The sequence below is a fragment of the Rhipicephalus sanguineus genome, chromosome 7, assembly GCF_013339695.2.
Source record: "Rhipicephalus sanguineus isolate Rsan-2018 chromosome 7, BIME_Rsan_1.4, whole genome shotgun sequence".
Lineage (NCBI taxonomy): Eukaryota > Metazoa > Arthropoda > Arachnida > Ixodida > Ixodidae > Rhipicephalus > Rhipicephalus sanguineus.
Window position 1 is genome coordinate 136248316 of NC_051182.1, and position 21998 is coordinate 136270313.

General features: G+C 45.1%; 1 protein-coding gene across 1 annotated transcript in view; it reads left to right on the forward strand.

Moving 5' to 3' along the window:
- LOC119400039 (inactive rhomboid protein 1) overlaps positions 1-21058 on the forward strand; it is a 48806-nt gene extending 27748 nt beyond the window's left edge. The window contains exons 8-16 of the mRNA XM_037666957.1: positions 439-550; positions 1771-1845; positions 2639-2800; positions 5417-5437; positions 9391-9530; positions 10222-10456; positions 10980-11080; positions 12360-12513; positions 14079-21058. Of these exons, the coding sequence (XP_037522885.1) occupies positions 439-550; positions 1771-1845; positions 2639-2800; positions 5417-5437; positions 9391-9530; positions 10222-10456; positions 10980-11080; positions 12360-12513; positions 14079-14507 (1429 nt within the window). The 3' untranslated portion in view covers positions 14508-21058. The remainder of the gene's footprint in view (positions 1-438; positions 551-1770; positions 1846-2638; positions 2801-5416; positions 5438-9390; positions 9531-10221; positions 10457-10979; positions 11081-12359; positions 12514-14078) is intronic.
- The last annotated feature ends 940 nt before the right edge of the window (positions 21059-21998 follow it).

Here is a 21998-nt window from a genome sequence, read left to right on the forward strand (position 1 = left end):
TATGTTTGGGCAAGTGTGCTGCCGTATCTTTGCCTGCGCTGAACATGAGCTCTGTCATAGGGATCGTGCGTTGGACTGATAATCGTTTCCTTTATTTGACTTCTCGTACTGCGTGGCACTCCCTCCTTAATTTTTTTTCTTTCTTCATTCACGTGAGGAGCTCGTTACCTTCTGTCTCCACTCCTGTTGAATACCGCAAAAGAGCAGTTTTGATCATGACTAGAAACCAGTCGGAATTGAACTTCACAGTACCCATTGGACCCCCTTTCCACAGCCTGGTCGAAGGAGCTAGTCACTATCTAAAAAAACTCCTTCTCGATCTGGTTGGAATGTCCTTCGAAACCTGCACACGTCGTCGCGAAGGGTGGTGTACGCGTTTCTCGTCACGTCGAAGAACGAACTCGCGTCAACACGATGTTCGCGTCTCTTTTCGTGCAGGCCGTACTTCACCTACTGGGTGACCACGGTCCAGGTGCTGATCACCATCATCTCCCTGGCCGTGTACGGCTTTGGCCCCGTCGGATTTCACAAGACGCAGAGGACGAGCCTGGTAAGACGCGTCCTCTGCGCGTCCTTTTAAGCGTATCGCGCGTGCGCTCGCGCAAACAAAGTGCGTTGCTGGGCTAGGGTTTATTACAGTAGACTCTCAGTAAACGGAAATCTCTTAAACGGAATTGCTGCTTAAATGGAACAACTTTCTCTAACATGATTGGTTTTGTACTTGAATTCTGCATCCCTGTGCATCTCTCAGTAAGCGGAACCCCTGTTAAATGAAACATATTTTACTGGTCCCTTCAGGTTCCATTTATTGATAGTCTACTGTACTGTAACGTAAAAGCCTTACTCTGATAGCATATACCACGAGATATACCAAGGACAAGCGCTAACCCACAGCAGAAGTTTATTCGAATCAACATACGTACCTATATAGTATGTAGGTATGTATATACACTGAAACCTTGATATAACAAACACGGATATAACGAATTATCGGTTATAACGAAGTAAATGAAAAAGAGCCTTGGCAATTGATACAGTGGTTAGAATATACACTTATAACGAATTTTAGGACATAGCAAAGTTATTTTCGTGTCAAATGCGACTTTGTTATTATGAGGTTTAAGTGTACATATGCGAGACTTCAATGAACGTGTTATCAGTCTAAACCGTTTTCTGTTGCTTTTTGCTTTTTAAGATTTCACTGCACTCTGAAGTCTCGGAGAAACAAAATGCGCACGAGACCTTATGAAGCAGATCAGTGTTCGCAAACCATAACTAGACATTACAAATGTTATGCTGGTAATTATGCAGTGGCCAATAATTGCCCAAGTCTCCCAGTAAGCTTGCTAACCTAAAAATTGTACTGACGATGTGTATATTGGCAAAAACAAAAACGATTGCATTTTCATTAGGCTTAGTTTCTTTGTGCTTCAGTTGTCCACAACCGTGCATTCTCTCTTCCTGATAGATGTTCATTCACCTTGCACTGGTGTTGGCACAAGCCACTTTCAGTTGCGATGGGCCACGTTTCTTGGTCCTGTTCAGGACCAAATTTCTCTATTGCAAATAGCTCCTCAGCCTAAGTTCCAGATAGAGGCCAATCAAGATTCGTAAATTCAATCTATATCATGTTCAATCGCAATCAGAAATGCCCCGTGTGGCTGGGGTATTATTTTAATTATCCTGTTTGTTGCTTCACGGAGAAATTGTGGCGTTTCTAATTGTCACTAGTTGTCTTCAACTGAGTCCTGTGGTCTGTTTCCTCCGCAGGTAATGGTGACAACGCTAACGCTACAGCAGGTAGACTTCTACGAACCGGACAACTTCTGGATCGGGCCCAGAGCGGTGAGAGACTACCCTTCTGTTTACATGCGCTGTTCAAACATGCATCAATCATGCAAATCAGTTCCGCGGAAACCGGCAAGGTTGCGGAAGGGTTAAGAAAGGGAAAATAGAGAACCACCCGTTTTGTAGCCACAAGGAAATCTTGTGGCTTTGTGCTGAGGTAGCTTAGAAACTCAGCTGTTGTGCCGCTTAGCTCAAGGACGCAGGTTCGAGTCCCCACCATGGCGGCCGCATTTTGAAGGGGAGAAAATGCAGAAACACCTGCATACGGTTAGATTTTGGTCCATGCTTAAGAATCCCAGGTGGTCAGAATTGATGTAGAGTCTCCCGCCACGTCATGCCCTACAATTGTATTGTGATTTTGGCACGTAAAACCCCTGAATTTCATTAATTAAATTTAATTAAAACGCATTTTCCTTATAACTTATATAACTCTTAAGGTGCATTTCTCACGACACACCTTTTTATCAAGTTGCATGAAAAGTAACCGTGCAGTGGGGAAATAAACGAGGATATCGTGATAATTATGAACTATGATGCTGCACTTTACTATATAAACTGACATATCCATATAGATAATTCTCAGTTATCATTGAATAGGCATAAGGATGCGCGCTCTGAAGTCTTTCGATTGAGCGTCCAGCGACTTCGGTCGCGGGACGCTCGAGATTCTACGTCACGCAAAATGAGACTTTCGGCGAAAGTGATTGTCTTGGGATGCGGCCCCACTAGAAGTCGTTTGCAGTCGCGTGACGTGCAAATAAAAAAAAATCTGTTTGCTGGCGGCTTGCAGGCGGACCTGGTTCACTTAGGGGCCAAGTTCACGCCGTGCATGAGGAGAGACCGTCGGATCCACGACAGCATAGCCAAGGACCGGCGGAAAGAGCGCAACACGGCCTGCTGCGTCCGCAACGACCGCTCAGGTTGCGTGCAGACTTCCCGCGACAAGTGCTCGGTGAGTCGCCGACTTGACTTTCTTTTTGTGTGTGCCATCGTGCTCTTTCTCCGTGCTGGTGCTTTCTTGCTTTTTGTCGCCGCGGCCGAGTCGAACACTCTGCCAGCTTTCAGTGCCAGCGTGCCATCTTCGTTCTTCCTGGCGCTTTCGCTTTTCTTGTGTGAGCGAGTGTTCGATTCCTGCTCCGCCTGTTCAAAGAGTGCTGCTTCTCTGGAAGTTACGGTTTGTGTGTTTCACTGTATGAAACAGAACCAATAGACTGTTTTGGTCTGTCGGTTAAACACATTACAGTTTATGGAACACCAGAACACAGGAGATGTGTACTGCAGTTATTTAACGCTCGTCACGGTGGGACATTTTCAATGGAGTCAGAAATGCTTGGACACCGTGTACATAAGTTTAGGTGCACGTTAAAGCACCCCGAGGTGGTCAGAATTTTCGGAGCACTCGATTATGGCGTCCCTCATAACCGTGTCGTGGTCTTGGGACGTAAAACCCCAACAATCATTATTCCTCTACTTAAGCCATTTATCCGTTCTGCAAGCAGTTTAAATCCCTGTATCGAGATATGCTACAGCTTTTCACTGAGGAAGATTTTGCTAGCACACGGGGAAACTTCGAGGTGTACTGTATTTACTCGAATGTAACGAGAGTTTTCTTTTCAGATTTTTGCTTCCTGAAGCCGACACTCACGTTACAATTGAATATCGAAATTCAAGTTGTCTAATACGTACAGTGATGAACACAGTTCTTTTGTTTTTGTTTTATCTTTCCTTCCTGGGTGCAGTGAAAAGTCACCCCTCGCGTTACAGTTGTGGTCGCGTTACAATCGAGTAAATACGGTATATCTGCATTTTCTGTTTGTTTTGTTTCTTTTTTCTCCATTAACACGGTGCCCTCACTTCTTTTCTCGGTGAACTAATCCCTGTACCATAAGCAACACATTCTTCTAGAAGTTGTAGCTCGCGCACCAAACAGAAAGGTCAAAAGGTTAAGGTCACAGTCATGACGCTTTTTTTTTTCTGCGCTGGTTTGCTCTGTAGACGTAGTTCTGTTGTGAGAACACGTAGGCTGGCATGTTTACGTTACCTTAATGGAAACGAATACACAAACTCTAATCAAAGGAGGAATTTTGAAACCGCGGGCTTTGTTTAGCAAGTACTGCATGACTGCTTTGTGAGGTGTAATCCAGTCATTTTGCTGTCTCTTGCAATTCATAGTCTAAAAAAATGTTAATTGCAAAGTGACCTTTTTTTTCAATTAGATTTTAACTCTGTTTAGTTCACATTCATGAACGTTGTCGTACCTAAATACATCTGTAAGTCAAGAAAATGAAAAGAATCCTGCCAGCATATTCTTAGTATGGCTGCATTTGGGTGCATGCTAGTGACTAACCCATTCAATAAATAAATGTCAAGCCACCTTGACAAGTGGTGTTCCTCTGAGGAACAGTGGAGATGGTAGCCGAGGCAATAGCGAATTTCAGGACTGCATATGTGGCGTCCTTAATGGCTTTGCTTATATAAGAACGCTGTGTTTTGCATAGAGCATGTGAGCGGAACTTTCACTGATGCGCGTTATGCAGGACACGGCATTGTTAGGCATGCAACGTCATTGCGGACACTACGTGCGCAGTACTAAAACTCACTATTATCTCGCAGAGTTCGCGTTTGAGCATCCCGATAAGATGCGTTTGTCTCTAAATTGGTTCAGCTTGATTGACAGTGGATTTATTTGATTCGATGTTAGAAGTGAACACCCATCCGATAGCGTTTAGACACTCTGACTACGGATAGCTGCCCTACAAGTGACGAAGTCTGGCAAACAAGCTGGAATGGACGTGTTGCGAAGGATTCTGAAAGATTTTTGGTGGCTGCATTTTGTAAAGATTCCTTTTCCTTTTATTCTCTTCCTATCACTCTCTGTGCCAGCCAGCCAATCCCATCTACTGCTGCTCGTATGCCTGATCATGGCTGACGATCTCCGCGCCCTGTAGATGATCTTGGCAACCATGCGAGCTCTGCCTACTTTGTCTGAATGTCAACAACCATGGCTATCTCGAAATCATGTCAACAAGTTGCAGTGCGAACGGTTGAGAGAAGGCAAAAAGTATCGGTGTAGAAAACTTCAGAAGATTGCCCTGGTTTGTTGATAAATTTTGCTTTGTTATTAGTTGCCGTGATTGGCTACTCACAAGAAGAGTGGCAGCCATAGCTATACCAGCAACCGTGTCAACGTGCCAGCGTGTGAATTATTCACTGAGGGCTAAAAGAATGTTGTGTGGAATCGTTACAAAATGTTTGCCGTGGCTGGTTGAAAATTTTTCACTGAACAGTACAACGTGCAGTTCTGTAGAGCTTTATTTGAGAGATCTTTAAAAACCGGATGACAGGTTCAAATCAAAAAGCCGACATTGTCAAGGGAGCTGCGAATCTTCCCAACAGTTGTAGCCTGTTCTGTAGCGTGGCATTCAGTGTTGTGTCGACTCACTGTGCATCTCTGTTTTTTTCTGTCTCTCTCTCTCTCTTTTCACCTCTCCCCTTTCCCGCCAAACTCGCTGACACCCTTCCCACCCTTCCCGCTCATTCAATCTCTCCCACGCTGCTGGTCATAAAGACACGAGGAATTATGGCTGGGGTACGCAAAACCTTTTCTTTTTGGTCTGTCACAGTTCGACCTCTCTCTTCTGTCGCTCCAAAGGTTGCACAGATGCGTTTGCACTCCTGCTGTTTCTTGGCTACGTGCAAGAAACTTCAGGAACGTAACAAAAGCCACGTGAGGCCCGTCTAGTATTCGAGACAGATTTCTAACTTCCACAGCAGGGGCGCGAACTTGTACATGTTCCATATTATATTCGTTCTCGCCACACGCGATTATACACGGGATTATATTCGTTCTCGCCACATGTGATTGGTCGAGGTACATTAACGCTATGAACAAGGGACGTACGCGTGAGCCTCGACGAATTGCGTGCTTCGAGGACTGAACATTCTATTGTAGAGCATGTACAGTGTCGACGTCATCTAAGCCAAACACCTCATAAGTATTCAAGTTGGTGAAACTAGGAACACTTATTTTAGTTCACGAGGGAGATGTCTGTTATATGATGTCTAACTATGGTGTTGATAAGCGCAATAATAATTTTCCGAATTACGTATTAAACACCACCTTCTATGAGGTCTTGAATATTAATGAGATGTTCACTTTAGATTTTGACAACCCTGTACAAGATCATGCATCAAATTCTTTGTGCAGTCAAAATAAAGCGATGACTGCTGTCGTTATGATCTGGCCCATCGTTCAGCACGATGCGCACAGTTTCTGCAATCGATACGACAGCATTGAAAATTTATTCTTTTTAGCAGTTTAGCTTTAATTTAGCTTCAGTTTCGCTTCAGTTTTGCTTCACTTTAGCTGGTGAGCTTTCACACGGCATCTGTGCACCTTTACGAGCTTCCTTCATTCATGTTGCTACCTTCGTGTTGACAGCTTTGAATGTGACTGCCACGATGTATGCTGCTGAAGCTGCCTGCTTTTCATTTGCATGCCTGTTGTACTTAACACTGCTTGCACGTGCTTGTAGTGGTGTTGCACTGGCGCTTGTGCACAATGCACCAACTGACTTATTCGTTTTTACCTGCTTTGTGTTGATCCCACCAAGCAAGAACCTGTACGTACACCACGTCACAAATTGCCAACGCTGATATTTTTCGCTTTACGCTGATGTGTGCGTTCTGGTTTACGCAGCGTTACTTCGTTACAATATCTACATGTGCTGAAGCACTATTTGCAGTGTCATTTCGAGGCAACCTAAATGTTAAAAAACAAATAGAGGGGTTGTTCTCAAAATCACATTGTATCTTGTGTGGGTTTCGGAAACTGTAACGGGAAACGAGGAGAGGAGATTCTATGTCATATTTCTACGTGTGACCACTTCTAAAACATTTTCTGAGTTCTGCTACATCTATGAGATGAACTGATGCATTATCGCATGGACTGTACCGAAAGAACTTTATTTGAAGAATGAAAAAATGTGTGGAAACTGCAGTACTGCAAACGTCCTAGCTGTTAAAAAATGTGTGGAAACTGCAGTACTGCAGACGTCCTAGCTGTTAATATCTGGGCCTTGAAACGGCTTCAACGCATCAGCACATCTTAACGAGGCTCATTCAGCCATGCACAATGGCACTCATGCCAAGTGGGTAAAGGTGCTGAGGAAAAGACATCAGGGTCTCAAAATGTACTGCCATTAAGTTAGTTTAATTAGGTTGAAACAGTTAGTTTAATTATGCTCTAACTCCAGTAAGTTCTAACTCTCAAAGTAGTAGTTCACCTGCATTTAGGGCAGTCTGTGCTATCCACCGGGAGAAATATTTTTCTTCAGACTCTGTGCAAAAAGACAAAGCAGTAGGTGGTGGCATGCTGAGGTATCCCTGCTTCATGCATCATTCTAGCTTTTGCGTTTTCACTTCCATTTTACAAAGTTTTACAATTTTCATGTATTTGTAAACCTTACTTTGTCAAGGCACAAGTTGAGTGGATGCGGGGTAGTTCGTTGGTTCTGTTCCGCAGAAATGAAGTCACTTCGCTTCTAGAGAATAATTTCTCGCAGTGCATTTGTGGTATCAATATTTTATCATTTTCAGTATTCTTGAATATACTCACTCGATTTTTTTGGCAATTCGGGTCATTGGGCCTATGTTTGTCAGGAAACAGCTCGTTTGTTTTACTTTTTTTTTCTTTTGGTTCCTGACCACTGACCATTTATTTGACCTTTCTGTTTGGTTCCCTGTATTGGATTGATAGCCTTGCTGACACTATGACTTGAATGCATACAATTTGGTTTGCATCGGTTTGTGTGCCGTGTCCTCGCACGACTGCTACGGAGACTCACTTGCGTGCAGTGCTCGCAGCAGCTGCTTGGAAGATCTTGTGTTTGACTTTTCTGTATTGCTAGCATGAAGCACTCTTCTTGCGCAACAGGCTGAATGAAAACTCTGTGTGATGTGTTCTTTGGCTAGGTAGACGTGTGTGCTGTGTTGTCAATGCGACGGCAAACGTGCATTGGCTGAGAGTGCTGCAAGTTGGATGAACGCTCTCAGTGCTTGGTGTTGAAGCATGATTGATACGCTTGCATTTAATGTCAACATGTATGTCATTACACCCCTATCACACATGCACAAAAAGTGATGTTATAGGATATTTGTGATCCTTAACACCATTCTTTTGCTTGTGTAGCAGGGGTGTATCATAATACTTTTTTTTCCACTGTCTATTTGTGAATTTATTATGTGTTGTGTGTACGCGATCTCACTTGTTGAGAGGCTGTGAAGAAGTGCAGAGTTAAGTCGCTTTCAGCACTTCTGATGGTTCGCTGTAAAATGACAGCTCTTGCTAACAAAGCTTTGAAACGCAGTGAACCAAACACAAGCTGCAGCATTACACCCAGGAACAGTTCTCGTTGTACATGCTTTAGTCCGCAAGCTTTTGAATCAGCATAAGGTTCAGCAATAGTTATGTAAGCTTTTGAATCAGCATAAGGCCCAGCAAAAGTTCTGGTTGTACATGCTCTGGCCTATAAGCTTTCCAATCAGCGTAAGTCCCAGCAGCAGTTCTCGTTGCACAAGCCTTGGCCTGTAAGCTTTCGCATAAGACTCGGACAGTTCTGGTTGCACATGCTTTGGCCTATAAGCTTTTGAATCAGTGTAAGGCTCAGTAACAGTTCTTGTTGCACATGCTTGGGCTTATAAGCTTTTGAATCAGCATAAGGCCCAGCAACAGTTCTGGTTGCACATGCTTTGGCCTGTAAGCTTTTGCATAAGACTCAGCAACAGTTCTGGTTGTGCAGCCTGTAAGCTTTTGAATCAGCGTAAGGCCCAGCAACACTTCTGGTTGCACATACTTTGGCCTGTAAGCTTTTAAATCAGCATAAGGCTCAATAACGTTGCGCATGCTTTTTTAGCCTGTAAGCTTTTTAATCAGCAATGCCAATTCTGTATGGCATTTGTCATTACCATTGATGGGTGCTATCACTAGGCCCACTTTGGCCGTGTATAATGCAACTGGACCTGAGTTCAAGCATCGCTGGTCATGTCTAGCAGGACCTTGCTTGACTTTGATAGTGAACCATAAGATTTATTGACTATTGTCTGCCTGTGTGAACTTATCAGAAGTGCTGGTAGTCATTTTGTGTTCAGCTGTGTTTGGCATTCTGTCCAGGAAGTTAATCAAGCACTGAGCACATAAAGTTAGCCATCTTGGTTCCCTGTAAACTCTAAAAGGCTTTGTGGTTTCACATTTAGACTGTTACATGAACACTTCTAGGAATGGACCTTGAATTGTGTCAAGCCATCAGTGCATGCAATACGAAACAGTAACCACATTAAAGGTATTGATTTATCCTTAGCTGATTTTGGTGAGCCTCTAAGAACACTCATTGTAGCCTCACAGTCAGTTTATGCAATGCGAAACAATGAGCACCTGAATGTTTTCTCGTTTTTTTTTTTTTTTGCACATTGGTGCCAGTGAAGTTGATGCGATGCACGTTTGGATAACATTTTGGAGCTGGTGCTTGCCTCTTGGCTGGTTAGGAGGTCATCTCAACGTGGAGGAAATGGAATGTGAGCCAACCGGGACCACCGAGATGGGTTGCCGACCCGTCGGCCGTTGGTCAGGACCGGGGCATGACTCAGCGTCGCCTGTCAGGCTCGGTCTGCGGTCAGGACCCAAGGTTAGTAACACTAAAAAAAAACCTGCGGTCAGGACCCAAGGTTAGTAACACTAAAAAAAAAACCTGCCTCTCCCACACTATTTGCAAAGGTTTCTGTATGGCTTCATGATGTTTAGTAATATAAAATCAATCATATGTCATACCTTGCACCTGGCAAGATTCTGAAAAAAAGTGGGGATATGATACCTGCCATACAAACATTTCTAAGTGTTTTGGCGCATGATAGCCTTAGTTGCTTAGCGCCATTAGACTTAACAAACAAACATTTATAAGAAAGAAAATGCAGGCACATGCACACACACTTAGATTTAGGCACATGTTTAAGAAACAAAGCCCCGCGATCAAAGTTAATATGCAGAGCATCCCTCTGTGACGTGCTTCATAAACATATGCAGGTATTGGCTCTTTGAGAACCATAATTTAATTAATTAAGACACGCCTGGTTAGTGATGAAGGTGGTGTGGACTTTCTTTAAAATGTAAAAGCCGAAATTATGTTCATTTCTGAAATGTTTGAACTTGAGCTTGTTGCTACAGCTTGATTGCATAAACAAGCTCCATTAAGTTGAGGTCAGGAGTACATGGTGTTCTAAGGACATGAAGTTATAAAAAGTGGAAATACTTCATTATAGAGAGAATTTCGTTATATCAGAGTTTGTCGTGTCGCGTTTCAACTGTGATACGTGACACAGGTACTGCGAGGAGCCGGCGTCGGTGTTCCCGTTCGAGTGGCCCGACGACATCACCAAGTGGCCCGTGTGCCGCCGCTCACACGCCAGCCGCAAGGTGCCCGACGCGCACATGTCGTGCGAGGTGGTCGGCCGTCCCTGCTGCATTGGTGTGTACGGCGAGTGCCACATCACCACCCGCGACTACTGCGACTTCGTCGGCGGGTTCTTCCACGAGGAGGCTGCCCTCTGCTCACAGGTCGGGGGCCGCGCTACCGTCATATTTCTTTCTCTAACGTTTTGACAAAGTTTATGACAGTGCGATTTAGTGCATCGATTTAGTGCATGAGCGAGCATTTAAGTGACCTTAATGCCATCTCTAGAAACGTAGAATAACTTGTCTGTTGGGTGGGGATCATTTTTGCAGCAGTCATTGCTAATTCTTTGATATCAGGCAAGCTTATCGCGCTGCTGAGCTTGGAAGACGCAGATTCAATCCCTGGCCGTGGCGGCCACATTCCTACGGAAGAACACCTGTGTGTTTAGATTTAGGTGCATCAGAACCCCAGGTGGTCAGAACTAATCCGGACTCTTCCATTACGGTGTGGCTTATAATCACATCAAGGTTTTCGCATGTAACACCCCAGTACTCAATTTTTATGTAATACGTTACACTTTTAGACTAGGTTTTCGTGCATACGTTACCGCATAGGTGCACACTATTTTGTATGTTTTGGTAAGGTTCGCTCACGTTTTACGTTTGCGATGTTGTCTGCATGCAGGTCTCCTGCCTAAATGACGTCTGCGGCATGATTCCATTTGTCAACCCTGAAGTGCCTGACCAGTTCTACCGGTTGTGGACTTCGCTGTTCCTCCACGCAGGGTAGGCGCTCTAGTCCATTGCACCATGCCTACCACTTCACTCGCTTTGCTCCATTCTGTCTATGTCACCAGAATCCTTTATGGGTTAGCTGTACATCATCTGCTGAGTTTCTCGTCAAGCCATTTCTCGTCTCAGCAAAGCAATGGACGGGCAAGCGCCAAGAACAAGAAATAACATGAACATGTCACATCTGTTTGTTCTGGGAATAATACAATGAGAGAAAGCTCTACCAATTTGTTCGTAAACTTCTTATCATTTATGGATTACCTTGCCGGGCTACCGAAGCCACGAACAGCAGTATCAAAGTGGTAGTGACACCATGTGGTGGATTGTCCAACTGCATTTGAAAAAAATTTGGTGTCATGTCACTGTGTTGGTGTCATGTCAGCAAAAAGTCACGAAAATTCTACACGTTAGCGATTATCTCACTACCAGCAGCTTGACATGCCAATATTTAAGTAGATCTTACAGTTAAAGCTGAAAGTTGGGCTAGTTAGTTTTGACTTGAATATATTTTACCAGTCAATAAGACAGGGCCAGAGAAAGATGCACACAAGACGATCACTAGTGATCGCCCTGTATGCATTTTTCTTCGTCCCTGTCTTATCCTTGCTGGTAAAATGCATTTCGGGCTCCTTTGGGGATGATTATTTGCTTGTTACCTCGATGGAACCCGACAACTCTGGTCGACGGTATGATTGTAACTACGGCTGTGTTCCAGTTCTAGACAGCATCGTAGACAGCCTACATTGACAGCTTAGAAGACAGCATTGAACCCCATTCGTTCGAGTCATGGAACGCGTCTGGATGCCGTTTGCGCGACTTGATGCTGCCTCGCATAGGTGAGAGAAAGCTAAGAATGTCTAATGAAATCTCTGCGCTATTAACTTCTTTCATGTTCATATGTGTAAAAACTTCAGGGTAGCTCAAATTAAGTGCTTGACAAACCCTGGCAATCTCTCTCTTTGAGCTGGCGACCTACTCGGGGAGTTTCTAGCCTTCTGGTCGACCGCCATCTTGTTTGGACAGCAGTGTAGCCTGCATCGTAATTGTTTTCGATGCTGTCTTTTGCAAGCTGTCTATTTTGTCATCTACGTGAGAACTGGATTGGGGACTAAGATGACCGCTGTCCGCTCAGCTGTCTATGTCTACGGGGAGTATTGGAACACACCCTATGTGTATGCACAGTAAATTAAGCCAGGTTGGACTACGTCGAGCGTTTTCGTAAACACGCTGAACCGCTGACGCGCGTTGCTTTTGCTTGCCTTCTTCCGCGCAGGATCTTCCACCTGTCGATAACTGTGATAGTGCAGCTGCTTGTGATGCGCGACTTGGAGAAACTGGCAGGCCCCGTGCGCACGGCGGTGATCTACATGTGCTCCGGCGTGGCCGGAAACCTGGCCAGCGCCATATTTGTTCCGTACAGAGCGGAGGTACGTACATTTTGTCCGTTTCGAAAAGTGCGGTGATGCAGCGTCTTTCGCTGTGTCGAAGCATTGTGTGCTTCTTGAAGTCGGAAATCCAACATCGATAGTGACAGTTGCAACATCCGTTTGCGACACGCATATGATCGATTCTCTGTAAATGCGTGAAATTTACGTAATTTGGTGCTAAGGTTCTGGAGACCAAATTTAAAGCAAGTGAAAGTGTTAGAATAAATTACAGTGTATATTAGAACACTTAAAGGGGTCATGAAGCACCCCTTGGGCTTGTTGAAAAAACACACCCTGCGGAAAGCTGACATGGCTATGAACGCTCAGCCAAATATTGCAGTCGTGTGCGCCGCGTAAAGGCTACAAGCGGAACGCGAAGTTGCTGTTTTCTCAGGCGCCTTCTTTTCAAACAGAGGCCGGTTCTCATTCTCGTCGGTGGGCGGGGCGTCTGCCGGTTTACGTCGCGATCTGCATCGCCGCGTCGCAAAAGACATAGCTTCCTCATTGGCCGATAGCCGACGTAAATCGAGAGCGGCGTTCGGATCAGATGCGCTTCTTGCCACGAGGTGCCGCCACTTGCCGGTGCCACACTCCTCGGTACACGGTAGCCGCACTTGCGCACGCAAATCACAACGGGAGAGCGATCACGTTTCATGACGCGCGCTGACTTAACTTCTTACCCCCGTGCCATCCCTCCCTATGTAGCTTCCAGTGCGCTTGTCTGCACGAGAAAAGAGAGAAAGCGCTGAGATCGTGCGCCAAACCCCCGTAACTCCGCTCATTCTTGACGGATTCGAGAAATTTTTGCGGCAATCGATTCGGGAGGCAGTAAACTCCGATACTGAGGTCATTAGATCATTACTTGAAAAAGTGGTTCATGACCCCTTTAATTGTAATTATCACGTAACTAATAATGTGATTATTTTACAGTCAGTCATGTTATATTTCTTCATAGACTGAATTCGACACACTCAAATTGCATGCGATAGTTATCTGCTGGCAGCGAGCATTCCATAAAAGGTAAAAGAAAAATGTCTTAAAATTCATGCCGAAACGTCCCACGCTCAACGTCTCGTTGAACACAGTACTGCCTTCACGGTAGCGATCGTTTGCAGCTAAATATTTTAATCAGAAGGGATAGAAAGGAACTTTAGACAACAAGGCCGCTTAATTTACCATAAGCTCAGTGTTTGTGGCCTATTCCTTGCCAGTAGTGCACAGAAATGGCAAAAGTAAGTCACATCTCCAAATGAGGATGCCACGTTGCAAACGGATACAGTCGAACACGCAAGTACCGAACTCACATGTACCGAATTATTGTGTACATCACACAGTTCTAAAATCTCCTGAAGTATATTTTCTCTATATAAGATATTCTATATATTAAATTACGTGTATATAGAGGACTCTTTCGTGATCCCCTTCATGATCGATATATCCGGGTTCGACTGTATTTACAACCTTGCCAATTTGCTCTATACCTGTCTTCGGCGTCCTCGTAACCTTGGTGTTACAACTTCCTCCTCCGATATGTTCCCCCCATCTCTTCTTCCCCTCTCGCACAGGTGGGTCCCGCAGGTTCGCAGTTCGGCCTGCTGGCCTGCCTATTCGTCGAGGTGATCCACTGCTGGCAGATGCTGAAGCGGCCGAGCGCCGCCCTGCTCAAGCTCGGCACGGGTGCCGCCGTGCTCTTCCTGCTGGGCCTGCTGCCGTGGGTGGACAACTACGCGCACGTGTTTGGCTTTGTGTTCGGCTTCCTGCTGTCTTACGCCCTGCTGCCGTACGTCTCGTTCGGCAGCTACGACCGGACGGCCAAGGTGGCCCTCATCTGGGCCTGCCTCATCGTGTCGGTGGCCCTGTTCGTGGGTCTCGTGCTGCTCTTTTACGTGCACCCCATCTACGAGTGCTCCTTCTGCCACTATCTCAACTGCCTGCCCCTCACCCGGGACCTGTGCGACAGCCACCGCATAAACATCACCCGCCAGGACACGTGATCGTGGCCCTTCCTCCCCTCCCGTCGTCACCGACCACCCTTCCGGTGACCACCTCGCCTCCTGTGGCTTCGTCGTCGCCGCCAAAAAAAGAAAAGGCTGCGGCCTGCGCGCTCGTTGTTGCGGACGCATTCTCGAGAGAAACTAGTTGAGAAACGAGGCTTGCCTCAACATCCGAGCAGTGCCTGTGACAGTAGAGCGACTGTGTGCGCATGCCGAGGAGTGAAGGCGGTCGCATCGGTCCGCTGTTTGCGAGACATTGAGTGCAGCAATATGTAGCGTCGGAAGCGTTTCGGGGCACGGAGGAGATCGGATGCGAGGCTTAGGTCACTAGCGAGAGTTGTGAAGTGGAGCTGTTTGAAGTTTCACTCTCTTTGCATGTAACAGATCAATGCAGCAGTGACGAAAACCAGTCAGCCATTACGGTCCAAGGATAGAAGAATGTTGGTTTTGCATGACCCGTTAAGTTGTCGTCGAAGGACGTCGTTGTGGGACTTCTAGGGTTGGAGGTTTCACCGGGAGTTGCTGCAACTTCAGTTAGCGATTGTTGTTGAACTTGAGAGCAGACGACGCATTTCACGCGGGAACGTAGGATGGCACGGACTAGCCTTGGACGAATAGTCCTACGACGATGTCATTCGACGGCCATTCGGGCTGCACCTGCTTGAGAACGTACAACGGTATACACATACCGTGGAAACAGAAGAGCTGAACCTGACGCTGCCCCCGAAAAACGGAAGTGGTTGAGGTTCTTTGAAAACAAGTAATATGTAACTCGTTTCGAGGAGAAATGGGAAGTCACCCAGAACTCTCGGCTAGCATGCCGGGCCTCTTGCACAATTGCTCTAGAACTGTCCAAACCAGTATTGAAGTGTTTCTGATGGTTGAGCAGACGACTGAGCTGACGACTCCTGTGTGCCTTGGCCTCGAAGCAACAGGGGCAGTGAAGAATCTGTAAGGTGCAAAGTACAGGTAGACGTGTGCCCGTAGGAGCAGACGGTCGTCGGCCCTTCATCACGTAATGGCAAAGATGGCAGACGACGTTGTAGGGTCACAGGATCGATGGCGTGCTCGACAGAGCCATCATCAGTTCTCATTGAGAGAGGAAGAAAGCTTTGTCAATGGCTAGTTTCGCATGCCACTTTCAGTATTCTGGACGAGAGATGCTCTCCCGCACAGCTGGCATGTCACAATACTCGGGGCACCGTCGTGGTCGGTGTCTGTGACGTCATCCGCGACTGACAGGGTTGCATTGTCTGTGACGTCATCCGCGACTGACAGGGTTGCATTGGGCATTCCAGATGGTTTGATGATGACGAGGCACGCGACGGCAGATCTGCGAAAGTCGTCGTTGATTTCTTTTTTTTTTTTTTACATGGGACTGTCCCGTGAAGCAAGCGATGTCGTTACGTGCGGCTTTACGTCGGAGAGCGACCGTTGTTGGGGAGGGCGACGACAAAGCAGCGACGCGAAGGCACGGCCAGTCGTTCACGAGAGAGCTTCGAGGAGAGTTCAAAACGAGTATAAGAGCCGTTTGGAGCCTTCAGCGCGGAAGACGATGATGCAACTCGTCTTCCACAAACACCATCCACCTGTTCAGCGTTGGAAAGACAATGCGCGAAAAACAACAAACAAGATGAGACGGCGTGCGGTCGAAGGCGGACCGCGCTCACCGAAGCACGCATGTCTCTGCGGCCTGTCGGCTTTTTTGCAGGCCTGTGTGTTCATTGAATTTAGTGGAGAAAAAGAACAGCAAACCTTTCTTTCTCTGCACTTTTTCTGTTTCTCCTGTATTGTGCGTGGTGATTGTACAGGTCAAGATGTGGTGGACTGTGGTGCTTGTTTCACAAGGACTCCACGACGCGGTGTTAGCGCATAACTTGTTCGACGATCCTCGTTTTTGCCTGCTTTTGTTTCGCGTGGATGTTTCTTTTCTCAAATGTGCGGTGGTGACGTGTTGACTGTTATTCCACAACGGTTTCGAGACGGAGAGAGCTTGCAACTTTCCCCTCCCTTTTTTTTTTTTTTGTTGGCGGCAATGTGTGGCGTCGTTCGTGTGGAATCGTAACTGTGTTAAGCCTGACGTCTGCGGATCACCCTCCCCCCCCCACCCCTTCTCCTTGTTTGCCCTGCCATATTCAATTTGATATTTGAAGGCCAACCCCTTGTTGCTTTTTGTTGACGAACTTTACAACGCGTTGTGTTTTGGCAGAAGTTTACAATTAGAGAGCGATGGCTGTTGCTCCGTTTTCTCGTTTCTGCCCGAGCTAGCAGCGCCAAAAAAAAAAAACATTTCTAAGCTAGCGTTCACTGTCAAATTAGGTCACAGGGTGTGTTTTTTCTTTTTTCTGGCTTCGTTTTTTATAGTTACCCTGTTGTGATACGCCGGTTGTATTTAGTAGTTTTGTGTTTATATGTTTTTAGATGTTTATCGAGGAAAAAAAAAACTTCCTGTTATATCTAGTCAGATGCACTCTGACCTTTCCATTGTCACCTTGTTGGTGCGGCGAGTTTTTTATGCTTTCACGTGTGATCGCTAATCGTTTGGTATTTGCTCGGTGTTTCGCGTTTTAATCTGGAAACGTAGTCCTTGTAACACGTTCTTGGAATATGGTGAACATCTCGTGACATTGTACGACAAGCATCGTGCGCCTAACTTTGACGAACCGTGTTTGTCAGGACTAGTTATGTCGACGGCACAGCCAGCATGCAAGTACGTTCGTTTTATTTTACGTTCGTCGTAAGTTAGCACTCTTGTTTCGATCTTTCAAAAATTCTCGATCGGGTCTCTGCAAAAGAAGCGCAAGCCTGACGTATCTGCTGGCCAGTGAATGGCTTTGTATTAATTTTTACAACCAATTAATTTCTTGACATGCTGATACAAGGCACATTAATAACCTTTTACAAATGCGTGTTGCGGCTTTGTTAACACGTTAATGCACAACTCTCCAACCAATGTGGTCACATGGGACAGGCTCATTGGCTTGCCAGCTGCAGGCTAGCCAAGCCAAGCTACAAAACTGAAACGCAAATCCAGACTTCAGTTATTTAAAGAATGAAATGGGCACTTCAAGTGGCTCCGAGTACTTTGACGTGTTAGCTACTGGAATACATACACTGAGGTGCCAGGCATTGCTTTGCTGTAACTGAACTAGTGCTGGATCTTGAATTTCTAGTTTCATCTTTTTAGAAGTAGAGTGCTTGTTGGCATCGAGCATTGCAAGCCAAATTTTTGTTAATCGATCATTCACTAGAGCTATGTTTGTTGTTCGGAGTTTTGGCCGCGTGACAAGGTTTGTCAGACTCTGTGCGATAAAATGAAAGCTAACATTCTGTCGCTAAGGTCCTGACAGGAGGCGCCATCACCTAGGTTCTGATATTGGGTGCTAGAACAGCCACTTCAGTGTCCAGAAGTTGCATTACACACTATTGCATAATGTCGCATAGCATTATTATTATTTGTATCGCTCATTCTACCTCATTAATATATTATCCCTGTTAATCATGATAAACTACTTAGTTGCGGCATTGCTTAGCTTATTGCAGCCTTGTTTGATTTGCTTAGAGCGCTTTAAAGGCCGTACTCGGCGACTTCACGAATTCTGCGTGCAGGCACGTTAGCTTTATTTCTCCGAGTTACTCTTTTTTAAGTGTTCTATCAAATCAACCTGCGCTTTGCATAATTATACAGTAAAAAAATTTTGGAGCACACAGGTGTTCTTGCGCTGTTTCATTATTATACATCTTGAAAAGCTTTCTTATTTGAATCAAATCATATGCAGCTCTGGTATCTAAAAAACTACAGGCAGTGTTTGCAAGTTGTTAGTATTCATTTCGATTTTACACGATTTGGAATGGGAGAGATTTCATTACCGGTCATTACAAAGCATACAGATTTTGAAGCTAAAGGCCTCATTGCAAAATTGCGAGTTCCGTTTATTGATTTTGTTTGATCAGTGACCATGTGTGTGTTCTTTATTCCAATATCATTAGCTAAAATGAGGTGTAGTGCCAACGCAAAAAGATAGACACAAACGATTGGCAATACGAGTAGTGAATTTCCAATGTGCGGCACTGTCGTATTACAGATGTTTCTGTTGTAAGTTCAAACATTTTGTATCTTATGAAATGATATATCCTTTCTGTATGATCACACTAAGTTGACGTAAAGTCCACTGATTCTTTAACAAGTACGACATGGCGGAAAAGTTATGGTATTGCTAAACTGTATGTGGAAGTGCTTCGGGGCACTTGTCGCTCGTTGAAAATTTGTCGCTTTTGACGCTTCACGTTGATAAGAAGCATTCAAATCTGACTGCACATTATGTTATGCACAGAATACTTCAAGCAAGGGAGCGTTCATGGCCGGATAGGTGATATCGTGTTCTTTTTTAAGGCACTTTCTGATTGTTAGTGTGCAAGTTCGACAGAATTTCAGTCGATGATTGCGTGAGTTGCAGTGTGCATGCAGAAACGTTTACATTGTAACGAGGCTGTTATTAAGAGATCAAATACTAATCTGCATCACCTTCATCTCGAGCAATGTTGAAGAAACATTACTTTTCTCACAGTTTGACATAACGATGGTAACGTGAAGTGATGTTTAAGGTCACCGGCATAATATGACCGTTTTCATCGGCATAATGAGTCACAGATGGTTGCTTGATCTTTAGGCACCAGTAGCAACAAACGTTGGGGCAACGTTTTCCGCTGTCCTTTGTTGTCGCATATCGGGGGCGAGCCATTTTTGCACATTTGGAAACGCGACCAGTTCACTCAAGTTATGCGCGTTTTGAAAACTTTTCAGACTTCTTTGCAAGAAATTGTGCAAACTTTGAAACAAAATCTTAATTTTTGATTGCCTTGAGCAGTAATACTCAGCTCATACAAGCTCTCATCCTGATAGCTAGTATCCCTATCGCTGATATTAGCAACGAGTTTAATGCTTAGCCTAACGATGATACGTGATATTCGGCATAATTTCAGTTTGCGGTGAATCACTTCACCGTAGCTTATTCAACCACTGATTGCAATTGATATAATTTATGCTACACGGGAATGTTTTTGCAACAAACAGCTTTATGCCAGGCAAGAAGCTTTTTAGTATTGAATATTCGGGACAAGCGTTCTTGTTGGTTTAAACAGCCTATGATGTAATGTTATAATTGATAATAGATTTGATACTCAACACCTACATGCATTTCTTCAAGCTCATATTTTAGCAGTAGCGGCTAAAATGGATTATGATTTCCCGAAAATTGTGTTAACATTACATTTGAGTGATATGCTTCTCGAGCAATTAACAATATTTTCCGATTACATGACAGTGTCCATGCAATATTCAGCCTCATCATAACTGTAATGCATAATGGCATTAAATCTTGTCGTGTGATCTCACCTCTAAGAAAGTAACAGTTTCGAGCAGTTCAAGATATTAGACATCGTGTCACATGGCAGGGATACAAGCTCGTTTTAACGACAACCATCAAAAACCATTCTCTAGAAATTCATCATTTGCTAGTATGAGAATGAGAATCAGTCTGTGAGACTTACGAATTCTGTCGGTCACCTTTCCTTTATCTCAGTGTGACTCTGTGCAGATGACCATAATGAGGAAACGAAAAACATTTTCAAAATTGAGACTAATTGTCGGAGAGTACTGATGACGAGCACAATGAGTTTGCCAGTGTTCCGGGTCCCACTGACCGTCTTTTAGTTATCCCAGCGCGACTTCAGGCAGGTTTAATTGATACTCAGTGCAGACTTGATCGTCGGAGTGCGCGCGGCCTTCCGCGAATGAGGTGTTCAGGACGCCTACATTTTGCCCCCCATTTTTTTCCTCTTCCGTTGTGAAGCGAGTGTTTGGCGACAAGACGAGGAATCTAGCGAAGAAGAAGAAAAAACGTGTAGCCTTTCTTTTTTTTGTCTTTCTCTCTCACTGTGTGTGTTATGTGAGTGGGGAATAAGCGTGAGGCTTGTATAAACGTGTATACAGTGTATATAGCGATACCAACGTAACTAACCAAAGCAAAAAAAAAAAAAGAAATCACCACCTCACCCCACCTTCCCAAAACCCTCACTCCTTCCTCCTCGTTCTCTACCAAGGGCACACCAGAGTTGACAACTTGACGACGACGGGCGTGCCAAGCGAAGCAAAACGCGTACACTGTGTCGGCGAGCGTTTTTTTACCTTTCTATACAAGGGAGCGTGTTGAACTTGTTGTACGGTGCCGGTTATGACTGACCTGTACCGATGAAGACTCTGAGTGTATCTTTTTTCTTGCTTTTTTTGTTTGTTTTAATCCATTCCCCTGTTGTACATGCTGGCTTTTGGCCGGAGGTTACCAAAAAGCAAAAAATTTGGGCAGTGTGGTTTGAGGTTACAAAAGAGAAAAAAATGTTACGCGAAAGCTAATGAGATACTGGTGAAGAGATAAAAAAAACTACCCCCTCTCCCACTGGACCGCCTCTCTCTCTCTCTCTCCTGAGAACTGTTTCTCGGTTGTAATAAATATATTTTAATAAATGCACACGATTGAAAGCAGCACTGGTGACTTCGTGGCTCCATGTGTCATTTATTTCACTGAAAGTGTTGCCGGAATGCCAAGAAACGTTGGCTGGTTGCCTGGCTCTTAGAGCGACACTGTTGCACCTGATGTGGCGAGAAGACGTAGGTAGAATAAGGATTGTCGGTGAAGCCAACGTTTCCAAGAGTTAAAACGTTGCCTGCGCCGGTGTCATGGATGGCTTGTCCCGGCGTCGTTACTCTCTCTATACACGAGCCAAGCCAAGTAATCGAAAACGTAACTGTGCATATGCACGGCCGCACCGAATAGCAGCGCGCGTCATTTCTGAGAGAAAGTATAGGTAGCAAAACTATGTCGCTCCAAAATCTTAGCGACTTGGAAACTGCGTGCACGGTTGCACTGCGTGCAACTGCGTGCAAGTTGCTCAAGACGCGCTGACGAGCATGGGATCACTACGTCACGCGAAGGCAGCGCCACTTTAATGCATACTACTAACGCAGGCATATGTGTACATTTTTATTTAACAGAGACGGAATAGAAGTTAAGGGAAGATGGAGGCTCGTTAAATCAAACAGTCAACCAAAGCGATGAGAAATCATTTGTTCTTTTGCTGCGCTACACTGACACACCAGCACAAAACGAGAAGACGGGACACATAATTGCGCGCATGTGTGTCCTGTCTTATCGATTTGTCCCGGTGTGTCAGTATAGCGAAGCAAAAGAACGATGTTATACCAACTAGCCCCCGTCGAAGCCTTATTGAAAAAATCATTCCCTGACGAACATCGGCAACGACAACATTTTGGCATGTCAAATCTTTTTGTCGAAAATTTTTACTCTGGAATCATTCCTTGTTTGACGATTTCTCATTGATCACTGCAAGCCTCCAGGTTCCTGAAAACTTATGCCTCGTTTGGATGTCTACTGCTGCATCTGTTGTCTCGCAGGAGTACCGACCACCACATCT